We start from the raw sequence: 22609 nt of genomic DNA on the forward strand, positions 1-22609 counted from the left end.
AAATAAAACAAAAATGCCCTCTATATGATGATTATATGAGAGGTCCTGGCTAGTGCAGTAAGGCAAGACAAGAAAATGTGTAAGATCTGAACAGAAAGAGCAAAACCTTTGTTACTCAGACAATACCACTATCAACACAGAAAAGCAAAATGATTCTAAAAACCACTGGAAATTTTAAAAGATGTCAGCATTGTTGCTATCACACAAAATTCAATTGTATGCCCTCTATTTTTTTTTAAGATTTATTAATGTGAGAGAGAGAGAGCGCACAAGCAGGGGGAGTGGCAGACAGAGGGAGAGGGAGAAACAGGGAACCCGATGCAGCATGCGGTGTGATCCTAGGAGTCTGGGATCATGACCTGAGCAGAGGACAGATGCTTAACCAACTGAGCCATCCAGGTGCCCCAATTGTATTCCCTTTAAATACCAATAACAAATATGTAATTTCTAAACATATTATTTACAATAACAACCAAATCATATTATACCTTGGAATAATTTTTTTAATTATGCAAGACCTTATGAAGAAAACTATAAAATGTTACTGCAATTTGTAAAAATAATAAGACTTAAATAAACTAGACAACCAGTGAGGTCAGATGCAGCAATTTAGTATTATAAAATGGCACTTCTGTACAAATTCTATGCAATTCCAATTAAAATCCAAAAAAAATGGTTTCCTTGGACTTAGTAGACTGATTCTAAATTTTCTGCAGAGGATCCAAATATAGCTGAGACAGCCTTGTAGGGGAAGAAAGAATGTTTCCCATAAATAAAATAGAGTTCGGTTTTCTCTTTAGAATTTGGAGTATCTGGCTACAGTGGGCTCTCACTTATGGAGAGTAATAATCAGCTAGGGTTGACTTGCCACTGCCCCTTCAGGTAGAAGACTTGCTCTCCAGTTCACTCAGCACCTTGTCCTTATTTAAGGTACCTGCCTGATCTTGTAGATATTTGTATGATATTGCCTCCCACCCTCCCACCTGGGGTGGGAGGGCAGGGTAAGAGGAATGGAAGAGATTATTTTAAATTATATAGGTTCTGTTTGGTTTTGTAAATGTTCTCCCAGTGAGCTGGCAAACAGAAAGAGGAAAAGAGTGGATTATGTGACTACCAGAGTTCGATGCCTCTGGTAGTGATCTGAGTATGATCATGGGAATGTGTGGCAGTGAAGAGATGGAGGAAAGCATGCCAGAAGTTATAATGTGAGGAAACCGGAAGGTCCAAATGGCATAAGAGTTGGAGACGTAGGCTTCCCTGAGACCAATATGTGGAACTGGGTGAAGCGAAAGATCGTAAGCCAAGAACTCACAGGGACTCCGTAAATGCTAAGTAGAACTGGAAGATATGGCAGAGAAAGAGGAAATAATCCGACACCAATAGAAGGAAAAATAACCTTGCCTGGAAACCCACTGTGGACCCAGTTCTTTGACACAGGCTATCTCCTTGAACCCCAACATTAGCCCTCTGAGAGTAGACATTAATATTCCTTCATTATGGATGAGCAAACTAATCTATAAAAACTGAGGTCATTGGTCTCATGTGACAATGAATCTCTCATGAGATTCAAAGTAATCAGATTCACACTAGGGTCTCTCTGTCTCCACAATCCACCTCTTCTTTCACTAAAGTCACAATGGTCACTGAAGCACACAGACTTGCATTAAGAAAAACGAAGCTGACAAAGGGTATTGTTAAACCCATCCCCTCAGACACCCAGATTTTATCAATGCTTCCCAAGCCCGTTGAGACAATGAAAGAGGAACAGAAATTCTGTCCAGCGCTAGCTTTAGCCGAGAATCTTTGTGTTAACCAGATTTTTCTGGAGAGTGTGATGGAAACAGCTTTGCTCCACAATGTCAGAAGCAAGCGCCTTTAGAAATATAAGCCAGCTTCACGTGGTAGCCTATTAAGTCTGCCACTTCACCAAGTGTTCTAACCCGGTCTCCAAGCCCCCTACCCCCTGTAAAAAGGGTGTAATCACAGTGTGGTTTTGGAAGATTCCATGTGATAAAGCTTGCAATGTCCGAATGTGCTTAGAACAGTACCGGGCACTGAGGAGCTCAATATATTATAATTGTCATCACGAGTATGATGGAGGTCTATTTTAAAAAATAATGCAGTATTACTTGGAAATGTATCAAAAAATAAGGACTATAGACAGAGGTGTAGTGTGATAAGGCACAGTAAAAATTCTAACGATATAAAGTCAAAATAGTCCAAAGTTAAAGGTAAACTATCCACTGTAAAATTCTTTCAACTTTCTCTGTTAGAAAATGTCCATAACCCAACCCTGAACAAACAAGGCATTGTCGTGTGCTCTGGGAGGCAGAGACCGTTTCGTTTTGTTTCTGGAGAAACAGAAAAGATATAGAAAAGCAAACGAAACGGGGGTACATCCTCCTCCGCTCGGGCCCGCCTCAGGGCCGAGGGCCGTTCGCGATGCTGCCTGAATGAAATCGAGGACCGCTTGCGAAAGAGCGAATCCTCGAGAGCGCAGCCCGGGGCTGCCAAGCCCTCGCAAGGGACAGGGACGCGCTCCAAGCGGCGCATCCCGCCTTGGCGCTCGGGAGGTGGGGCCGGAGCGCGTCGCCGGAGCCGCAGTTCGGCCGTTACCCGAGGGCTCCCGGCCGGCGCTGGCCGCGGCGCGCCGCGGGTAAATACCTTCAGCGGGGAGGGGGAGAGAAGCGTCGAATTTCAAAAAAAAAAAAAAAAACCACCAAACCCCCACAGCCCCCGGCGGGCGGGCGCGCGGATGGGCGCCCTTTGGCTGCGGGAGCGAGTGGAGGATGCTGGGAAGGAGGTAAAATGGCCACCGGCGGCGGCGCGGAGGAGGAGAGGAAGCGGGGGCGGCCGCAGCTCCTGCCCCCCGCGCGGCCCGCGGCTCGCGGCGAGGAACCCGAGGGCGGCCGCGAGAAGATGGGCTGGGCCCAGGTGGTAAAGAACCTGGCCGAGAAGAAGGGCGAGTTCCGCGAGTCGCGGCCGCCGCGGCGGGAGGAGGAGGGAGGCAGCGGCGTGGGCGGCGGGCTCGGCGCCCCCGCGGGCCTGGCGGCGCCGGGCCTCGGCGACTTCCCCCCGGCCGGCCGTGGGGATCCGAAGGGTCGGCGGAGAGACCCGGCCGGCGAGGCGGCGGACCCCCGCAAGAAGAAGGGTGCAGCCGAGCCGGGCCGGAGAAAGAAGGCCGAGGCGGCGGCGGCCATGGCGAGCCCGGCCAGGCCTGGCGCGGCCGAGGACGCGGCGGAGCGGTCCGCTCAGGACGAGCAGGCGGTGGCGTCGGGCCCCGCGGCGGGCCCGGGTAAGGGGCGCTTCCTGGTGCGCATCTGTTTCCAGGGAGACGAGGGCGCCTGCCCGACCCGGGACTTCGTTGTGGGCGCGCTCATCCTACGCTCCATCGGCATGGACCCGAGCGACATCTTCGCGGTCATCCAGATCCCTGGCAGCCGCGAGTTCGACGTGAGCTTCCGCTCGGCGGAGAAGCTGGCCCTGTTCCTACGCGTCTACGAGGAGAAGCGCGAGCAGGAGGACTGCTGGGAGAACTTTGTGGTGCTGGGGCGGAGCAAGTCCAGCTTGAAGACGCTCTTCATCCTCTTCCGGAACGAGACGGTGGACGTGGAAGACATCGTGACCTGGCTCAAGCGCCACTGCGATGTGCTGGCCGTGCCCGTGAAAGTGACCGACAGGTTTGGGATCTGGACCGGGGAGTACAAGTGTGAGATCGAGCTGCGCCAAGGGGAGGGCGGGGTTAGGCACCTGCCGGGGGCCTTCTTCCTGGGGGCCGAGAGGGGCTACAGCTGGTACAAGGGGCAGCCCAAGACGTGCTTTAAATGTGGTTCCCGGACCCACATGAGCGGCAGCTGCACGCAGGACAGGTGCTTCAGGTGTGGGGAGGAGGGACACCTGAGCCCTTACTGTCGGAAGGGCATCGTGTGTAACCTCTGTGGCAAGCGAGGACACGCCTTTGCCCAGTGTCCCAAAGCAGTTCACAATTCCGTGGCAGCTCAGCTAACCGGGGTGGCTGGACACTGAACACCCGCCTGCCTGCCAGGGTGAATACAGAGCCAGCTTACCCCTCTTAAGTGCCAAAACTTTTTTTTAGACCATTTTTTACGTTTTCGAAGGAGATCTTTTTAAACCTACAAGAGACATCTCTCTCTCTCTGCCTTCTTAAACCGAGTTTACTCCATTTCAGCCTTTTCTGAATTGGTGACTCTGTCATCAGTAACTACCGAGAACTGTAGTGTGCAGATGTGTCGCCTCGCCCTTTTTAAAATTTTGTTTTTATTTTTGTATGAGTTGTTTTTGTTTTTTTGTGTGTGGGGGTTTTTTGTGTGGGTTTTTTTGTACTTTTTACTCCCCACGCCTTGTCTTTTCCCTGGACTTTCACCCATTGGGCTGCCTTGCTCATCTTTATGCCCCAGCACTAGGTACGGGGCCCACCACGTGGTAGGCACTCCATCAGTGTTTGTTGAATTGAGAACATTGTTGACTGTGGCTTCCGGCAGGGTGTCTACTTTTTGCAGCTCTTCCCCTCCCGGTTTAATTTGCTGCTTCTAATCTATGTGGTCTGAGAATTTGTGAAACCAGTGTTGTTAGAAGTGTATGTAATCTGAGTCAATAAGCTCTGAATGGTGGCCAAGGGCCTCTCTTATGGCATTAAAATGCATGGACTTTGGGACAGCTGTTCAGTGGCTCAGAAGCCATTTTTCACAGAATCATGGAATTTGGAATCTTCTTGTTGGAAGGGACCTAAAAATTGGTTTAGACCAATCCCCTGGATTTCCAACAGATGGAACAGGCCCAGAGAGGTTAAATGACTGGGTCAAAATCACAGAGCTGTCTGGTGCCAGAGCTAGCCTAGAGTAGAGTTCCCTGACCCCAAGCCCGGTGCTCATTCCACTACCTCTCACACTTCACAACATTTTCCTCAACACTTGAGGGCCCAGAAAGTCTGATCTCTCCAGAATGATGAGCCCAGAGGAATGCTTAGAAATCATCTGGGGGAGGAAGCAGAAAGGGATTTAGCAGGGGCTTCTGAATAAACTTGGGAGATAGGGAAGGGACAAAGGAACATAAGCTAGAGGGTACTCATTGCTCCCTGGGGTATCTTATCTGGATTAAAGTGCCAAGTCCTTTGGGGCCTGACCCTACATCATTCATTGCCACCACTTAGAAATGGGGGTGTTCCTGAATAAGGAAACCTCCCAGACGTTTACATTTGTACCTTAGCCTCCATAGCTAGAAACCCCAGAGAAGTCTCAAACTGGAGCTCATCCACAATTTCCTGACTCACGGGAGAAAGGTGATTTTAACCTGGAATAATAAGCTGTTAACTCTAAAATGTGCTTGCAAAACAGGTCAAGCAAGAGGGCATTGGGTCAACTAAGTGTTATCAAGTTAAAGTAGAAAAGACAGTACACTGCTTTTGTTTTAGTTTTTGTTTTCCCTTTGCTTTATGTTTTGCTATTTCCTTGTGGCTTAGAATGTAAAATCGATTGTTAAGTTTTGTTCTGAATAAATATTTATCTTTTGTATTGCTAACACCGTTGCCCTATCTCCTTTCAAAGTGTAAGATGCTCCAGTACACAGAGTCTCCTTCAATCAATCCATATTTCTACACATCATTTGTTTACCCTGCAAATACATTTCTAACCCCTGCAGGCAATGCTTAGCACCTACTATGTTGTGCCAAGCCCTTTGGAGTTGTTACCTAAACCCTATGTATGCATCGCACTCACTTAGCACATTGTAAAAACTCAAGTTTTAAGCCCTAACTTTGCTCCAAGGAATCAAAATCACTGGTGTGAGTGAAAATATTTTTAGTGAGCATCCTCAAACAATTCTGATGGGCAGCCAGGTTTGAGACCACAGTTCTGACCTGTACTAAAATGAGGAAGATGGATTCTGGCCTCGGGAGATTACGATGGGGAAAACAGAAGTAAGATGTTCACTTCATCATCTTAGAGTTCCTGTAAATGTCCACGAACTGGATGCAGAGTATTTAAGGACTTTTAAAAATGCATCTCTTCCGGTACTAGAGGAGGAAGAAAGAGGCCAGGAAATTTCCTACAGAGCTGACACTCCTCCAAGAGGAGGAGTCTGGAGACCCCAGACAACTGACTGAAGGATTTTCAGCTCTGAGACTAAAGTGATCCAATCCTAAGAACTAGAGTTCTCAGTGTTGATTCTCTAACTCAGTGATTTGAGGATATTTCCAGAGCTGATAAGGTGTAGTTGAGGCCTGGTTGGCTTTTAGGAGCCCAGGCCAGCTCAGCCTCTCCTTGTCTCCCTAAGCTAACAGACCCTTCCCTCCTTGATCCCTCCCCCTCATCTCCCCCCTTCTCTGCGCTGGGTTTCCCTCCCTCACAGGCAGAAGGCGGGGAGAAAGCCTGCATTCATCATACCCGCCCTCCCTCCAAGCAGGCACTGTGCCAAGGAGCCTCTTTGGAAGGAATCTTCCCTCTCTCTGCCCTCCCCCTCTCCCTCCCATCTCTTCTAAGGGAGCAGAGGAAGAAACTATTTCCCTGCCCATCCCCCCACAGGATCTGCTCCAGGGCCTCCTGCCTGGCGGTCTGGGGACAGAGCCATGGGCTGGAATGGAACAAACCTCCCCCAGCTTCCTCTCCTGATCTAGCAACCCCCAAATTACAATCCCTCACTGTTCAAGGGTTCCTAAGGAGTGTGCAGAGATCCCCAGAATGAGGCTGGCTGACTAGCTGGCATTTCTTCATTGGGCTTTCAACAAATACTGAGAGCCATTAGAGCCAAGCCCCCAGGCCCTATAGCTCAGGGGTTAGAACACTGGTCTTGTAGAGCCAAGCCCTCCTGCAAGGCACTTTGCATGTACCCTGAATGAGACAGTTCCTTGCCGAGGGAGATGCAGACGAGTAATGAGCAGTTTTTAAGATAATATTAAATATCTTTAAATATTCTGAAAAAATTATACAAAGAATATAGAATTGAAGTACAGGTCTCCTGGAAGAGATGATGATATCATGACAGAAATCTGCAAGATGAAGAAGCCAGGTGAAGAGTGCAGAGCCATCTATGCGTTACAGACAGCCTGTGCAAAGACCCAGAGGCCGAAGCATAAAGGGTGTTCAGGCTGACTGTAGAGTCCCAAAGATGTGCTTGGGAAAAGGCCAAGAGGAGGTGACCCAGGGCCTGTTGGTGTGACTTAAGGGGCTTTATTCTGTCCTGACCCCCTCCAGTCTGGCCACCTCCATTCCATCCACTTAGCATGAATCCTAAGCGCCAACTCTCTGGCAATTAAATACAGCACTATAGTCAAGTTCTCTGGGACTCAAATTCTAGAGGCACACAAAGACATAATTACAAACTATGATCAAGCCCTGAAAGAAACATACAGAGACTGATCTGGTCTTGGAGGTTGGGGATAACTTCCCAGAGAAAACCTTTGAAGTGAGATCAAAAATATCAGGAGTTAATTGAGAGATAGGATAGGGGGTTAACAGGTGGCAAGGGTATACTAGCCTAGGCAAAAGGGACAACAAGCATAACAACCCTATGGTGAGAGGAGGCATGGCCGGTTCTAGAAACCAAATGAAGCCCAGTGTTATCAGTCCAGGTTTAGAAACAGAAACCACTCTAAGTACTGAAGAAAGTGATGGGGCCTAGGTTGGGTCTTAGGAATGAATCCTAGAACCCTACTGAACTGACCTACTAAAGGAGCTACTCTCAAAGAAACAAGCCAGGAAGCCACCTGGAAAGGCCGAGTTTGAGGACACACTACTGAAGCTACCATCCAAGGACAGGCTGCCGGGATCAGGAGGCCATTTCTACCACCAAGACAATGAAATAAGTTTTTGAAGCCAGAGACAGGACACCAGTGTCTCCACAACCTTACTTAGGAGCAGAAACGGCCAAAACTGTTTGACTTCTGCCTGACTTCCACCTTCAAACCTCATGCAAATATATCTACTTGCTAGAGCTTTAGCTAGAGGGGAGTCAGGAAGTGTTTTAGCTTTCCAGCATGTGTAGCACAGGAAGGCACATAAACAGTGAGAATCAGGGCACTTGGCTGGCTCAGTTTGTAGAGTCTGTGACTTTTTCTTTCTTTCTTTCTTCCTTTTCTTTTTTTTAAAGTTTTATTTATTTAAGTAATCTCTACACCTCACATGGGCCTCGAACTCATGACCCCAAGACCAAGCGTATGCTTTTCCGACTGAGCCAGCCAAGAACCCCATGAGCCTTTGACTTTCTTTTTTTTTTTTTTGTCAGAGAAACAGCACACGCACAAGCAGGGTGGTCGGCAGGCAGAGAGAGAAGGCTTCCCACTGAGCAAGGTGCCCCCACCCCCATAGACCCTGGGATCATGACCTGAGCTGAAGGCAGGCACTCAACTCACTTTGCCATGCACGCAGCCCAAGCCTGTGACTCTTGATTTCCGGGTAGTGAATTAGAGCCCAATGTTGGGGGTAGAATTAAAAAAATGAACAAAAAACAGTGGGAATGGAGGCCATCTCCAACTAATCCTATCCAGAATAGCTAGTGTGGCCACCGCACAGAGGCACAATGTATACAAAATACATTGCACTTTGTACAATGATACAAAATAAAGCTGAAGATCCTGGGGATTTGGTTAGCCATGTTTAGAGTTTGAATCTAAGAATGATGATGAGGAGACACTGAAAGGTTTTTAAGCAAGGAAGAGACATGATCGGCGTTAAATTTTTTAAATTTTTAAAAAAGATAATTCAGAGGGCCCATAGGTGGCTCAGCCAGTTAGGCATCTGACTCTTGATCTCGGCTCAGGTCTTTACCTCAAGGCCATGAGTTCAAACCCCATGTTGGGCTCCATGCTGGTGTGGAGCCTGCTCGATAAAAAATAAAAATTGAAATATCATTCAGGATGATATTTCAGCAGGAGCCCAAGTATAAAGAAGGGCGGGGGTCCCAGGGGTGCCAATCAGTTAAGCAGCTGACTTCGGCTCAGGTCATGATCTCAGGGTCCTGGGATTGAGGCTCACATTGGGATCTGTGCTCAGCAAGGAGTTGGCTTCTCCTTCATCTGTCTCTCCCCCTACTCATGCTCTCTCTCTTGCTCTCTCAAATAAATAAAATCTTTTTTTTAAAAGATTTTATTTATTTATTTGGCAGAGAGCAAGAGAGAGAGCAACCAGGGGTAGCAACTGAGCAAGGAGCTGAGCCAGAAGCCTGACATGGGACTCGATTCCAGGACCCTGGGATCACGACCTGAGCTGAAGGCCGGCACTTAACCCACTGAGCCACCCAGGCATCCCTAAATGAATAAAATCTTTTTTTTTTTAAGTATAAAGTTTGAGAAGAAGGTCTTGAGGCGATTTGGGACACAGAGAATGTCTGAAGAAAGGTATGGAATAGGTGGTTTAACCCAGGTCTTAAATTCTAAGGAGAGTTCTGGGCCAGAGAAAGAAACAGAAGTCCTATAGCGATGGCCTTCAAACTTTTTAACTACATCCTACAATAAGACAGACATTTTATACCATGGCCATCAGACATATGCACATATGTACTTATGTATAAAGAAACCAGTGTTTATGTATATAAAAAAATAACATTAACCCTTTGGGTGATGTGCCCTGACATTTTCCATTCTATTGCTTCATTCTTTTACAAATCCTTACACAACCCATTAAATTGATTTTACAGCCTCCTAATGGGTCATGAGAAAAAGCTTGGGGGAGAAAGAGTACAGCAACTTGGATCACACCGTAAGCAGCTCTGACATGTGAGTCTTCCCGACGGAAAAGGATATTGTGACACACTAATAAAGGACAGTCGGAAGGGAAAAGGGAAACAAGAGTGGAGAGACATACAAACCAAGGAAGGAAAGTTACCATCAGTGGGATTAACAACTGGATTGAGTCCTGCAAGAGATCGAGTAAAATTGGCTTTGAGAAATATCAAGCGAGTAATGGGGAGGTCATTGGTGAAGGCCTTTTTGAGGCAGAATGATGGCAGCAGGAGACCGACCAAGGAACAATCTTCCTAAAATGCCAGTCCAGTGCTCTGGGGCTCCCTATAGCTCTAGGGAGTCAACCTAATATCCTACTCCTTTCGCAAGAAGCTCCTGAACTCCTTTGGGACTTCAATCTCAGCCAGAATGCCCATCACATCTGCTCATGTCACCTCCAGGTAGGAATTCAGGATGGTGGAGGGTGCAGTGGTACAAGAGCAAACTGGGGGTGAACAGAGCTCAGATTATACCAAATTTAAGGTGGGGTCTCATGAGAGTGTACCAGATATGTCCAAATCCAATGGGTCCATACAGTGCCACTTACTGGATCGTCAACCTGAGACTATCTGGGGGAGGACAGGTTTCATGAAAACAAACACAGATATAATACAGAGGAGAATGCAAACTTTACAGAGCTTTAAAGTAAAACATGGGAGGAGCCTGGGTGTTTAGTCTGTTGAGCGTCTGACTCGTAATTTTGGTTGGAGTCATGATCTCGGGGTTGTGGGATCCACCCTGAGTCAGGCTCTGAGCTGGGGGTGGGGGCTGCTCAGGATTCTCTCTCTCCTTCTGTGCACCCCCAGCTAAATAAATAAATAAACAAATAAATAAATAAATAAAAACACGGACTATTTTTGGAAAAGTTTGGCATGATCTATCAAAATTTAAAATTCACATAATTGGAGCGCCTGGGTGGCTCAGTGGGTTAAGGCTCTGCCTTCAGCTCGGGTCATGATCTCAGGGTCCTGGGATCGAGCCCCGCATCAGGCTCTCTGCTCAGAACTTCCTTCTCTCTCTGCCTGCCTCTCTGCCTACTTGTGATCTGTCAAATAAATAAATAAAATCTTTTAAAAAGTAAATAAATAAAATAAAATCCATATAATCATTAACACAGCGTTCACTTATAGGAAATGAATCTATAGCTAGATCGTTCTCTCTCTCAAATAAATAAATAAACCTTTAAAAGAAAAGTAAAGTCAACAAAGTAAGATATGGTATGTTACTGTTTAAAATTTCTAACTTTAACTTTTTCATTTTTTTCAGTGAGTTATAATAGACAAATCATAAAATATTTAAAGTGTACAATGTAATGATTTGACATACATATTGTGTTTTAAGATTATGGAATTAATATGTACACATGCTTATTTATATATAGAATAATTCTGGAAGGCTATTAATGAAATTGGTAACTGCTGTGGTTTCTTTTTTTCTAAGATTTATTTATTTAAGGGTGCCTGGGTGGCTCAGTTAGTTAAGCCACTGCCTTTGGCTCAGGTCATAATCCCAGGGTCCTGGGATCGAGCCCCACATTGGGCTCCCTGCTTAGAGAGGAGCCCACTTCTCCCTCTCCCTCTGCACCACACCCCTGCCTTGTTCTCTTGCTCTCTTTCAAATAAATAAATAAAATCTTAAAAAAAAAAAAAAAAAGCTTTCTTGATTTATTTGAGAGAGAGAGCATGCCTGTTGGGGGTAGGAGACAGAGGGAGAGAGAATCCCCAAGCAGATTCCCGACTGAGCGTGAAGACTGACTGGGGGTTTGATCCCAGGACCCAGAGATCATGACCTGAGCCAAAATCAACAGTCAGCAGCTTAACCGACTGCGCCACCCAGATGCCCCAACTATTGTAGCTTCTGAGAAGAACTGGATATTTGGCGTATGGGATGAAAGGAAAATTTATTTTCTACAGTATGTCCCTAGAGGTTTTGTTTTGTTTTGTTTTGTTTTGTTTAAATTATTTCATGTGTTGGGGTACCTGGGTGACTCAGTTGGTTAAGCGTCTGCCTCCTGCTAAGCTCATGATTCCAGGGTCCTGCGACAAAGTCCTGCATAGGGCTCTCTGCTCAGTGGGGAGCCTACTTCTCCCTCTCCCACTCCCCCTGCCTGTGCTCTCTCTCTTTCTCTGTCAAATAAATAAATAAAATTTAAAAGAAAATTATTTCATTTGTTATCTCTGGCAAAAAACAACAACAACAACAACAAAAATAAGTGCAAAATACAACACAAGACTTCAAAGAAATTCCTGTAGACTCTGAAGAGACTGGAGTCCATTTCCTCTATTTTTAAAAATTAAAAAAAAAAATTTGATGGGAAAGTTTAAGACCCTAGAACAGCACACTCACTGCTCTCCCTGCTTCCTAGCTTGGTCTCCTTCAATCCACGACTACAGTCTCCAGAATGATATTTGATCACATAACTCCCCCATTTAAAGACCTTCAAAGACTTTGTGTCCTCCCTGGGGCCCACCAGGCCCTGCTGGAGCCCTGCCTCTTCTGGGCCTCACCCCCTCACCCTGGCTGGGCTCCTGCTAGTCATTCCAGGAATTCACCCATGGTTAACTCTTACCTTTCCTGGTGCTCAGCTCTAATGCCACTTCCTACCTGCAGCCTCCCCTAATCTTCTAGAGGAGACCATCTCACACTCTGCTGTCATTTCAGCAGCTCCTTGCAAGTACAATGGTATGTTTATTTATGCCATGGCTTTATTAATATCTGTCTCTGTCTCTCAATTTTGAGCTCACAGAGGACAGGGACCAGGGCTTTTTTTGCTCTTGGTTATAGCCCAGCATTTAGCACTGTGCGTGCTACATCGTAGTAGCCCAATAAGTGTTCATTTGCATGAATGATCTAGAAATTACTTGGCTAAGGTTACAGATCAAGAAATTGTGTCTACTTGTCCTTTTTTTTTTTTTTTAAAGATTTATTTTATTGGAATGCCCAGGTGGGTCGGTCAGTGAAATGTCTGGCTCTTGGTTTCCTCATGATCTCAGGGTCCTGGGATAGAGCCCCATGTCAGGCTTAACGCTCAGGGTAGGGTAGGCTTGTCCCTCTCTCTCTGCTCCTCCCCCCCCATGCTCTCTCTATCTCTCAAAAAAAAAAAAAAAAGATTTATTTATTTACTTATTTATTTGAGTGGGAGAGAGAGAGCATGTATGTGGGAGGGAAGGAACAGAGGAGAGGGAGAGAGGGAGAATCTCAAGCCAACTCCCAGCTGAGTGCAGAGCTGGCCTCGGGGCCTGGAGGTGGGGCTCAATCTTGCTACCCTGAGTTCACTAACAGAACAGACACCTAACCAACTGAGCCACCCGGGCACCCCTCTACTTGTCCTTCTTTAATGATACTCAAAATATCTCTTACCACACCTGCACTGATTCTATACTGAAAATGGCTTCTTCTTTCATCTTTAAAAAACAAATTCACTCCTTTTGTGTTTTCACTTTTGATTAAGGGTTTCCTTCAGCCTGAGTGGTCAGCCCCATCCTCCCCTAGTTCTCTGAGGGCATATCCCTGAGACAGCCCTTGTGTCCCCTGGCACAGGGAGGCACAGAAGAGAGTACCTGGTTCCTGGGTTCCAGATGCCCAGCCTCAATTCTCTCTCATCACAACAAGAGTAGCTGTTGGCCTGAGATCTGATTTCTCCTCCTCAGGAGGTGGAGTGAAGATTCTCTACATTAAAAAAAAAAAAAAAAGATTCTCTAGGTACAAGAGGAACGGCTCCCAACGCCGAGTTTGTGTCCTCCCTTTCTAGAACATTTCCTAAGACCCCAGAATTCCCTTCCAAAATATCCCTAAGCTCATTTGCAGAGCCTTCATGGGTCTCATCCCTGGGTCCCTCTCAGCTGAGGGCAAAGTACACTGCCTAATGCACACCTTATAGACCTGAGGCTTAGTTTTCAAAGTAGCGGTTTCCAAGAGACAGCATGGATGTGGCGGCTGGGCCGTCCACTCATGCAGGCTGGGTCCCTCACTGATGGGATGGGAGGTAGCTGGACAAGGGCAGGATGCAGAATCCAGTTGCTCTCCTTGGACCAACACATTCTGGCTCAGAACTTCAAGGGTCCTGGAATTCTAATTCGAACCTGCCTTCCAGGTTTTTCTGAGGATATATGGGTCAAGAAGGAGAAGAAAACATATTGCATTCGGCACATTAGATTGATGTATAACTTGTAACTCTTTAGAGATATGTGGACCTCCAACTGTACCCTCGGTCCAGGCCCCACAAATGCCTCTCTTCGATTGTCACTTCTTAGCTTAGACAAACCACATAAACCTCTCTGGGCCTGTTTTCTTACCAGAAAAAAAAATGAGTTTAATGATAACTGCCTCATCAGGGATGGTGAGAAAATGAAATGAAACAATTCATGCAAAGGGTTTGGCAGAGTGCCAGGCCCTCAGCGAACAGTAGCTACCCCTCCTTATTTTTCTCTTGTTTGCCCTCCGGCTATCATCTGCCATGATTTTCTCTATGACATCTAAACTGGTCTCTTTTGTAGGATTTCCACACAGCTCCTCCCTACTCCCTCCTTACCCAGTAACTATATAAGCTCCCCATTCTCTCTGCCTAGGCAGATCCCACCCCTCTTCAATTATGAAAACAGCTACTGGTGATTGCACGCTTAGGATGTCTCAGGCATTGTATTAAGAACTTGACATGCATTATCTCGACTCAGTTCTGACGCCAACTCAGTGAAGTATTATTATTCCCCAAACACAAAGACACTGGGATCTGGAGAGTTGGAGCCCTGGCAGCTGGCGAGTGGCAAAGCCAGCGGGAATGTGAACCCAGGGAGTCTTACTGCACAATCAGGTCTTCCAAATACCCAGTCACGATCCTGCGTGCCTCCCCCTCCCTCGTGCCAGCACACCAGGCGACCCCTCTCTCCTTCTGAGGCGTCATACTCCATCAGTTCTCGGGGTCTGTCTGTGGAACTTCACCCCAATAGGGCGGGCACTTTGTCTCACGCCACGTTGCCCACATCAAGGATCCTCCCCCCCCATCCCCACCCCCACCTCTCCTTTCTCTTCCTTCCTCCCTTCCTCCCTTCCATTGAATATTGAGTTCCTACTCTGTGCCAGGCTTTGTGCTCGTTCACATGCAAAACATTACCAATGAAAAAGTCAAGGGCGGATAGAATTTTATGTCATTTTTCTCTTTTTTCTTAATGGCTTTCTGTTTGGCTGATTGTTCCACCCGGTGAGCACGCACCCAAGTTCCTCGAACCCAGTTCCACTGTTGCTTTGCTAGGTAGCTTTGGTCAGAGGAAGGCCCTGTCCCCTTAACTCCCAGCCCCCACGTCTCCTTCTCCGGCCCTCAAATCCAGGCCGCCCTGCCCCCTCCGGAAGGGGGAGTTGGGGGCGAACGCCGAAATCTGAGTGGCTCTTTCAAGCCTCCGTTGCCGTAGAAACCGGCTGCACAGGCCTTGGCGGTCCATTACACCATCCTCCAGCGACACAGCCAATGGGCTTCGAGCTCCATCCCAGGCGCCCCCGCCCCTCAGCGGCCCAGCAGCCCACCAATGGGCAGGCCTCTTGGCTTAGAGCCCTGCCCTCGGCCCAGGCACACCACCAATGAGCTTCGACCCCGCTCTCCCTCTAGCTTCAATGTAGGAACAGGACTCGATTTAAAAAAAAAAAAAAAAAAAGGAATTCTCTAAATTAGAAGGAACTAGTAGTAACGCCTCTGTCAGTTGCAGCCTGAATGATCTTTGACTGGTATTTTATTTAAGGAGAACGAAATTGTTCCAATTACACAACAATATATGTCATTCTGTACTAAATTTGAGGCAGTGAAAATGCAGGCAATGGAGATGATATCTGCTCTATGTGGAGTTCTTTCATTATAGGTATTCTCACTTAATTTAAAATGATCAAGGAACCAGTCATCTTCCCTTCTTTGTATTTCAAATACATACAAATTAAAGATGCTGTGATTTCGATGCTGAGTTCATGAGACATTGACCCAAGTAACTGAAAGCCAACTTTTAATCCGTTTAAACTCCTGCCTGAATTTGAAACGTAGTGAAAGTGTAGGATAAATGAATATTTATTTTAACCCACTGAAGAAATTCCACTTTCACGGTACGTTGTGTAATGGCTTTGACACTCTAAAGTCTAAATAAACTAAATGTATATTTAAAACCTTACGTCAGGGGCGCCTGCGTGGCTCAACCTTTAAGTGTCTGCATTCGGCTCAGCTCATGACCCCAGTGTCCTGGGAACAAGCCCCATCTCTGGCTCTCTGCTCCTTGAGAAACCTGCCTCTCCCTCTCCCACTCAACCTGTTTGTGTTCTCTCTCTCGCCGTGTCTCTCTCTGTCAAATAAGTAAATTTAAAAAAAAAATTAATGTTATTTTAAAAAATAAACTTTATTTTATTTTTTCAAAGTTTTATTTTCTATTTTCTATTTATTTAACACAGGGCTTGAACTCAGGACCCTAAGATCAAGAGTGTGAAGTTTAACCAACTGAGTCATGTAGGTACCCCCAAAATGAACTTTATTTTTTAGAACAGTTTTACATTTATAGAAAAATTGTGAAAATAATACAAAGTTCTTTATCCCCCACCCACCCTGTTTCCTCTATTAACATGTTATATTAACATGATACATTTGTTACAATTAATAAATCAATACTGATACATTATTAGTAGCTAAAGTCCATAGTTTATTCATATTTCCTTAGTTTTGTTTTTGTTTTTGTTTTTTTTAAAGATTATTTATTTATTTATTTATTTGACAGACAGGGTAGAGAGGCAGGCAGAGAGAAGAAAGGAAGCAGTGAGCACGATGCAGGTCTCCATCCCAGGACCCTGAGATCATGACCTGAGCTGAAGGCAGAGGCTTTAACCCACTGAGCCACCAGGCACCCCATATTTCCTTAGTTTTTATCTGATGTCTTTTTCTATGCCAGGATCCCATCCAGGATGGGAATCTCATTTATCCCATAATGCCTTCGTTCCTCTGGCCTCTGGCAGTTTCTCAGACATGACTTAATACTATTGGTGTTAACCTTGATTAGCTGGCTGAAGAGGAGTTTGTTAGGTTTCTCCACTGAGAAGTTACTTTTCTTTTTTCCTTTTTCATACTGTCCTCTTTGGAAGGAAGTGACTATGCTCAGCCCAACCTAAGGATGAAGAGTTATGTTCCACCCCTCCTTGAGAGGAGAGTATCTACATAAGTTATTTGGAATTTTTCTGCAGTGAAGATTTGTCTTTTCTATTTACTTATTCTGTTATTTATTTGTATCAGTATGGACTCACAGGTATTTATTTCATACTTTAGGTTATAATCCAATACTACTTAATTTTATTGCTCAAAGGGTTCCAGCTTTGGCCATTGGGAGCTCAGGTAACTCCTGTGTCCCTTATACATGCCCCCCATCTTTGTGTGTCCTTTCTTCTTACTGTTGTTGTTCTTGGGCATTTCCTTCTTTCTGGCACTATGTGATACCGCAGGTTTTTCTTGCATATTTCCTGCCCCAGTCTAGAACTAGCTGTTTCTCAAAAGTCCTGATTCCTCCCATTGGAGAATGGTATTAGAAATCAAGATCTGGTGCTAAGTGTGTTCATTGCTATTAAGGTGTCATTTCTTTTAAGCCTTCTCAACTAACAGAACAAAGAAATAGGGCTGCCTGGGTGTCTCAATGGGTTGGGCCTCTGCCTTCGACTCGGGTCTTGGCCTCAGGGTATGGGTCTTGGCCTCAGGGTATGGGGATTGAGCCTTACATTGGGCTCTCTGCTTGGCAGGGAGCCTGCTCCTCCCCTCCTCCTACTTGTGATCTCTGTCTGTCAAATTAATAAATAAAATCTTAAAAAAATAGAACAAAGAAATATATGTGTATATATTAACCTGTGTGTAAACACTATACATATTTCTGTATGTAACTGCCTGTATCTATATTAAACCAAACATGAGTTCATATTTATATTTCCAACTCTAATCCATTACCACATGAATCATTATAGCCTTCTCTCCTTGCATATCTGTAAATTCCCACTCCAACAGTGAGAAACCTGGCTCCCACTATCCACCATCCATTCACCTAATTGTTCAAGTCCCGTGTGCAAGTATAGCAGCATCAGCATTGCTGACCCATACCCTTGTAGAAAACTTTATCAACTAGAGTGCAGTACTTCTGTGCACTTTCTTTTGCTTTTAGTTTTACAAGAGCCACTCCTTTCTGAAGTTACTTAAGCCAGTGCCTTTTTCCCATCCTCTTTGGTGGGATTGTCTTATACATGTGTAATATACTTTGAATGTTTCATTACATTCTGCATTCCATCTTGAGATTCTCCAGATGCTTTAAGTGTTTTTTTTTTTTTTAATTCTCATGCATTAGCATTTACCCTTTGTGTTGTACACTTCTATGGGTTTTGACAAATGCGTAATGGATTCAACATTATAGTATCATACAGAAGAGTTTCGTCACCCCAAAAAGTCTTCTGTACTTCACCTCTTCAACCCTCTCTCCCTCAAACCCTGACAACCACAGGTCTTTTTACTATCTCTATAGTTTTGCTTTTGGTGCCTTCTTAAAAAAAAAAAAAAAAGATTTATTTGGGATGCCTCAGTTGTTTAAGGAGCTGCCTTTAGCTCAGGTCATGATCCAGGGTCCTGGGATCCTGCACATCAGGTTCCCTCCTCAGTGGCAAGTCTGCTTCTCCTCCCTCTGTGATCTCTCTCATTCTCACTCTCTCTCAACAAATAAATAATTAAAAAAAATTTTAGGGGTGCCTGGGTGGCTCAGTGGGTTGAGCCGCTGCCTTCGGCTCAGGTCATGATCTCAGGGTCCTGGGATCGAGTCCCGCATCGGGTTTTCTGCTCAGCAGGGAGCCTGCTTCCCTCTCTCTCTCTGCCTGCCTCTCTGTCTACTTGTGATCTCTCTCTGTGAAATAAATAAATAGAATATTTAAAAAAAAATTTTTAGAATGAAAAAAATTCATTCTAGAGAGAGAAAGAGTGTGGTGGTAGGCAGAGAGAAAGAGAAACTTAAGCAGACTCATGCTGAGTGCAAAACCCAACTGGGGCTGATCTTATTGCCCTAAATCACAAGCTGAGCCAAAACCAAGGGTTGGCCGCCTAGCTAACTCTGTCACCCAGGTGCCCCGTGCCTTTTTTTTTTTTTTTAAGAGAAGACACACAAGAGTTTATTTGTTGTTGCTTTTGTTATAGCTACCACTCACTGAACCATTACCATGTCCTATGTCCTGAACTATTATACTCTCCCATTTTGCAGATAAGAAAATGGAAACTAATGAGTTGAAATAACTCCCTAAAGACTAATTATATTTAATACATTTTTACTTCAAATCCTGAACACATTGATTGTTTGGACACATCCCAGTATCTGGAATGCTTGACAGAATTCTGAGTCATCGAAGGGCATCCACTACCTTTAGCCAATAAGATGAGGATGACCTACTTCCTGATTTACCAGGTCATCTCAGTTTATTTCTGTTGCTCCAGCATAATTATTAATAGTATCCCTTTCATCATAAACAATATGGTCACTGCCAAAGGAAAAAGTCTAATGAATTTTAGAGTCAGGTTGTAGGGGTAAAGATTAGACTCCAGGAGATGACGAGATGTACCAGTGCTGTGTGATTTTAGAGTCACCAGGCAGCACCTGCTCCCAGATCAAATCCCCTCCCCCATCCAGTCATTTTCCCCTGCCTTCTCCCAATCTGATTAACCCCCATTCCATCAGTTGTGCTGGTGCTGTTAAAATGACTCTGCCATTGTCCTCTTCTCCCCATAAATATGTCCCTCCTTCTGATCTCTCCTTCCGGTCTTGTGCTTCTCTGAGTTTCAAACTACATCTCATGGATTGGCCATCCAGTGTTCAGGCAGGATTTTTAAGACTTCAACATTTCACAAAGAAGTTAAAAAAAAAAAAAAAAAAAACCCTCCTCGTTCAAAAACAAAACAACACACGTTTTAAAAATTTGGGGATAGGCAAAAGTTTGCTCACTTTTTATTTTGCTAAAATGAGAAAAACTTCCATCTTCTATACATTAGCCTTGTCTATTAGAAATATAATAAGGGGCACTTGGGTGGCTCAGTGGGTTAAAGCCTCTACCTTCAGCTCAGGTCATGATCCCAGGGTCCTGGGATCTGGGCCCTCATCGGGCTCTCTGCTTGGTGGGAAGCCTTCTTCCCCTTCTCTCTCTGCCTGCCTCTCTTCTTACTTGTGATCTCTCTCTCTCTCTGTGTCAAATAAGTAAATAAAATCTTTAAAAAAAAAAAAAAACCCAAAAAGAAAATAAGCAATGACAGCACAGTGATTATGAAGCTGAAGATCCAGAACTTGAGTTTCTTCAACTCTGTCATTCAATAGGACCACCTGAAACTTTCAGTGAAACAAACTTTATAGTGAAACAAAGAGTGAACCATAGTGTGGCAACTACAAATTTTATTATTTAGTAAAATTGTATTATTACACTATATTATATTACATTACATTACAATTTCATTTGATAAAATTATTGTTTTGTTGTGTTTTAAGTAGGCTCCATGCCCACCATGGGGCTTGAATTCATAATCCTAAGATGAAGAGTTTCATGCTCTACTGACTGAGCCAGCCAGGCGCCCCTGATAAAATTACATTTTACCGAATTTGAGTAATATATTTAATCTTAAAATTGATTTTTTAAAAAAAGATTTTTTTTATTTATTTATTTGACAGAGAGAAATCACAAGTAGATGGAGAGGCAGGCAGAGAGAGAGGGAAGCAGGCTCCCCGCTGAGCAGAGAGCTTGATGCGGGACTCGATCCCAGGACTCTGGGATTCAGACCTGAGCCGAAGGCAGCAGCTTAACCCACTGAGCCACCCAGGCACCCTTAAAATTGATTTTTATTTTCAAAGTGTTTTCTTGTGTTTAAACCATAATGTGACATAATTATCATTGCAAATGATCACTATGTAAATTTTTTTTTTTAAGATTTTTATTTATTTATTTGTCAGAGAGAGAGAGAGAAAGCACACAAGTAGGGGGAGTGGCAGGCAGAGGGAGAAGCAGGCTCTCCACCAAGCAAGGAGCCCCATGCAGGACTCAATCCCAGGACCCTGGGATCATGACCCAAGCTGAAGGCAGCTGCCCAACCAACTGAGCCACCCAGGCTTCCCTCTTTTTTTTTCCCCAAAGAAATATCTCAGCGTAATTGAAAACTATTGATTCAATACTCTTTTCCTATTTTTGCGCTATAATGTTTGTTTTTGCTGACATGATTACACATAAAAAGTTCAAAGAAAGAATATTTTCACCATCTACATTTCTTTTCCAGCCATTATCATTAGTGTTATTGCATTTTATGAGTATTATTGAAAATATTATCAGTTAGGGATGCCTGGGTGGCTCAGTTGGTTAACTGGCTGCCTTCAGCTGAGGTCTTGATCCCAGGGTCCTGGGATCAAGTCTTATATCAGGCTCCTTACTCAGTGGGGAGCCTGCTTTTCCCTCTGCCTGTCTCTCTCCTGCTTGTGCTCTGACAAATAAATAAATAAAATCTTTTAAAAAGAGAGGGGGAGGCCACCTGGATGTCTCAGGCCTGCCTTCTCAGATCTGCCCTGGTCATGATCCCAGGGTTCTGGGACTGAGGCCTGCATAGGGCTCCCGGCTCAGCGGGAAGCCTGCTTCTCTTTCACAAGCCCTGCTTGTGTTCTCTCTCACTGTGTCTCTCTGTCAAAGAAATAAATAAAATCTTTTTACAAAATTAAAAAAAAAATGAAAAAAGAAAAAGAATAGGAAAAAGTAAATAATGTAATTTAGAAGATATCGGTGTTAAAAAGATGGGGCACCTGGCTGGCTAAGTGGGTTAAAGCCTCTTCATTCGGCTCAGGTCATGATCCCAGGGTCCTGGGATCCAGCCCCACATCGGGCTCTCTGCTAGGCGGGGAGCCTGCTCCCCTCTCTCTCTCTCTGTCTGCTTGTGATCTCTGTCTGTCAAATAAATAAATAAAATCTTAAAAAAAAAAAACTTCTCTCTGTTCCTCTTCCATTGCCGCTCCACTCCCACCCCCACACCTTCTCCAAAAAAAGAAAAAAGAAAAAAAAAAGTTCTCTGTCTTGAGTGTCACATGACCCAGGTAGACCACAGATACACTGAAGGGAGGGGAAGGGACATGGGGCTAGGAGAACCACAAGGTGGGAGACAGAGGTAGGAGTGCTAGAAGGGGTGAGGGAATGGACTTACAACACCCCATGTGGGGAGGAACTTCAAGTCTGTGAGCTTGTCCCACAAACTGAAGACACTAATGTGGTTGGAAACTGGTTCAAGACAAAGAAAGCAGAAAAGGAGATCAGATCATGAGTGGGGGCAAATCAAGTTTGGCCTGGTGGGCCCCATGGAAGCCTAGTGTTCATCTTGAGAGTAATGGGGGAACCAGTGAAGGGCTTTAAGGGCTTTTACACACAATCTGATTTATGACTAGAAAATACCATCACTCTGGCTTCAGGTAGGAGAATGAAATGGAAGGAGACCTGGTACGAAGAGGCTGGCAGGTGCCCAGAAGAGAGGTGATGGTGGCCTGGCCCACTGGGCCGTGGTGGTCATCATCTCTTCAAGAACCTCACTGTCTTCCTATTGCAATCTACACAGAACGGCTCAGTGGTAAGCCCAGCATTAAAAACCTATGGCCTATAAGATTCAGACATTGGGGCACCCATTTGAAAGGACTCAAGGTAACCTGTGTGCATTGATAACCTCCACATCTCAGTGGCAGGCTGGAGTTTTAGGTTTTACTTTCCAAAATTTTACCTTCTTCTCCGGGCTCCCATAGGAATTTGAGTGTATACTCCTGATAGAACACTGCCTTTTATTCACTCAATAAATATTTAATGAGCTCCTATTATGTGCCTCCCACTCTCCTAGGGATA

The 22609-nt window shown here is 45.0% G+C and overlaps 2 protein-coding genes across 2 annotated transcripts in view; one reads left to right on the forward strand and one right to left on the reverse strand.

The window, feature by feature from the left end:
• Positions 1–15040, reverse strand: part of C9H20orf96 (chromosome 9 C20orf96 homolog) — a 37843-nt gene extending 22803 nt beyond the window's left edge. The window contains exons 1-2 of the mRNA XM_059133649.1: positions 14844–15040; positions 13294–13402 (exon numbers count right to left, since the gene is read on the reverse strand). The gene's annotated coding sequence lies outside the window, so the exon portion shown is untranslated. The remainder of the gene's footprint in view (positions 1–13293; positions 13403–14843) is intronic.
• ZCCHC3 (zinc finger CCHC-type containing 3) lies at positions 2581–5538 on the forward strand. Its single transcript, XM_059133650.1, has one exon. It carries the CDS (start codon positions 2809–2811, stop codon positions 4024–4026), a length of 1218 nt encoding a protein of 405 aa, XP_058989633.1. The 5' UTR covers positions 2581–2808; the 3' UTR covers positions 4027–5538.
• Positions 15041–22609: the final 7569 nt, after the last annotated feature.

This window comes from Mustela lutreola, chromosome 9, assembly GCF_030435805.1.
Source record: "Mustela lutreola isolate mMusLut2 chromosome 9, mMusLut2.pri, whole genome shotgun sequence".
NCBI classification, from domain to species: Eukaryota; Metazoa; Chordata; class Mammalia; order Carnivora; family Mustelidae; genus Mustela; species Mustela lutreola.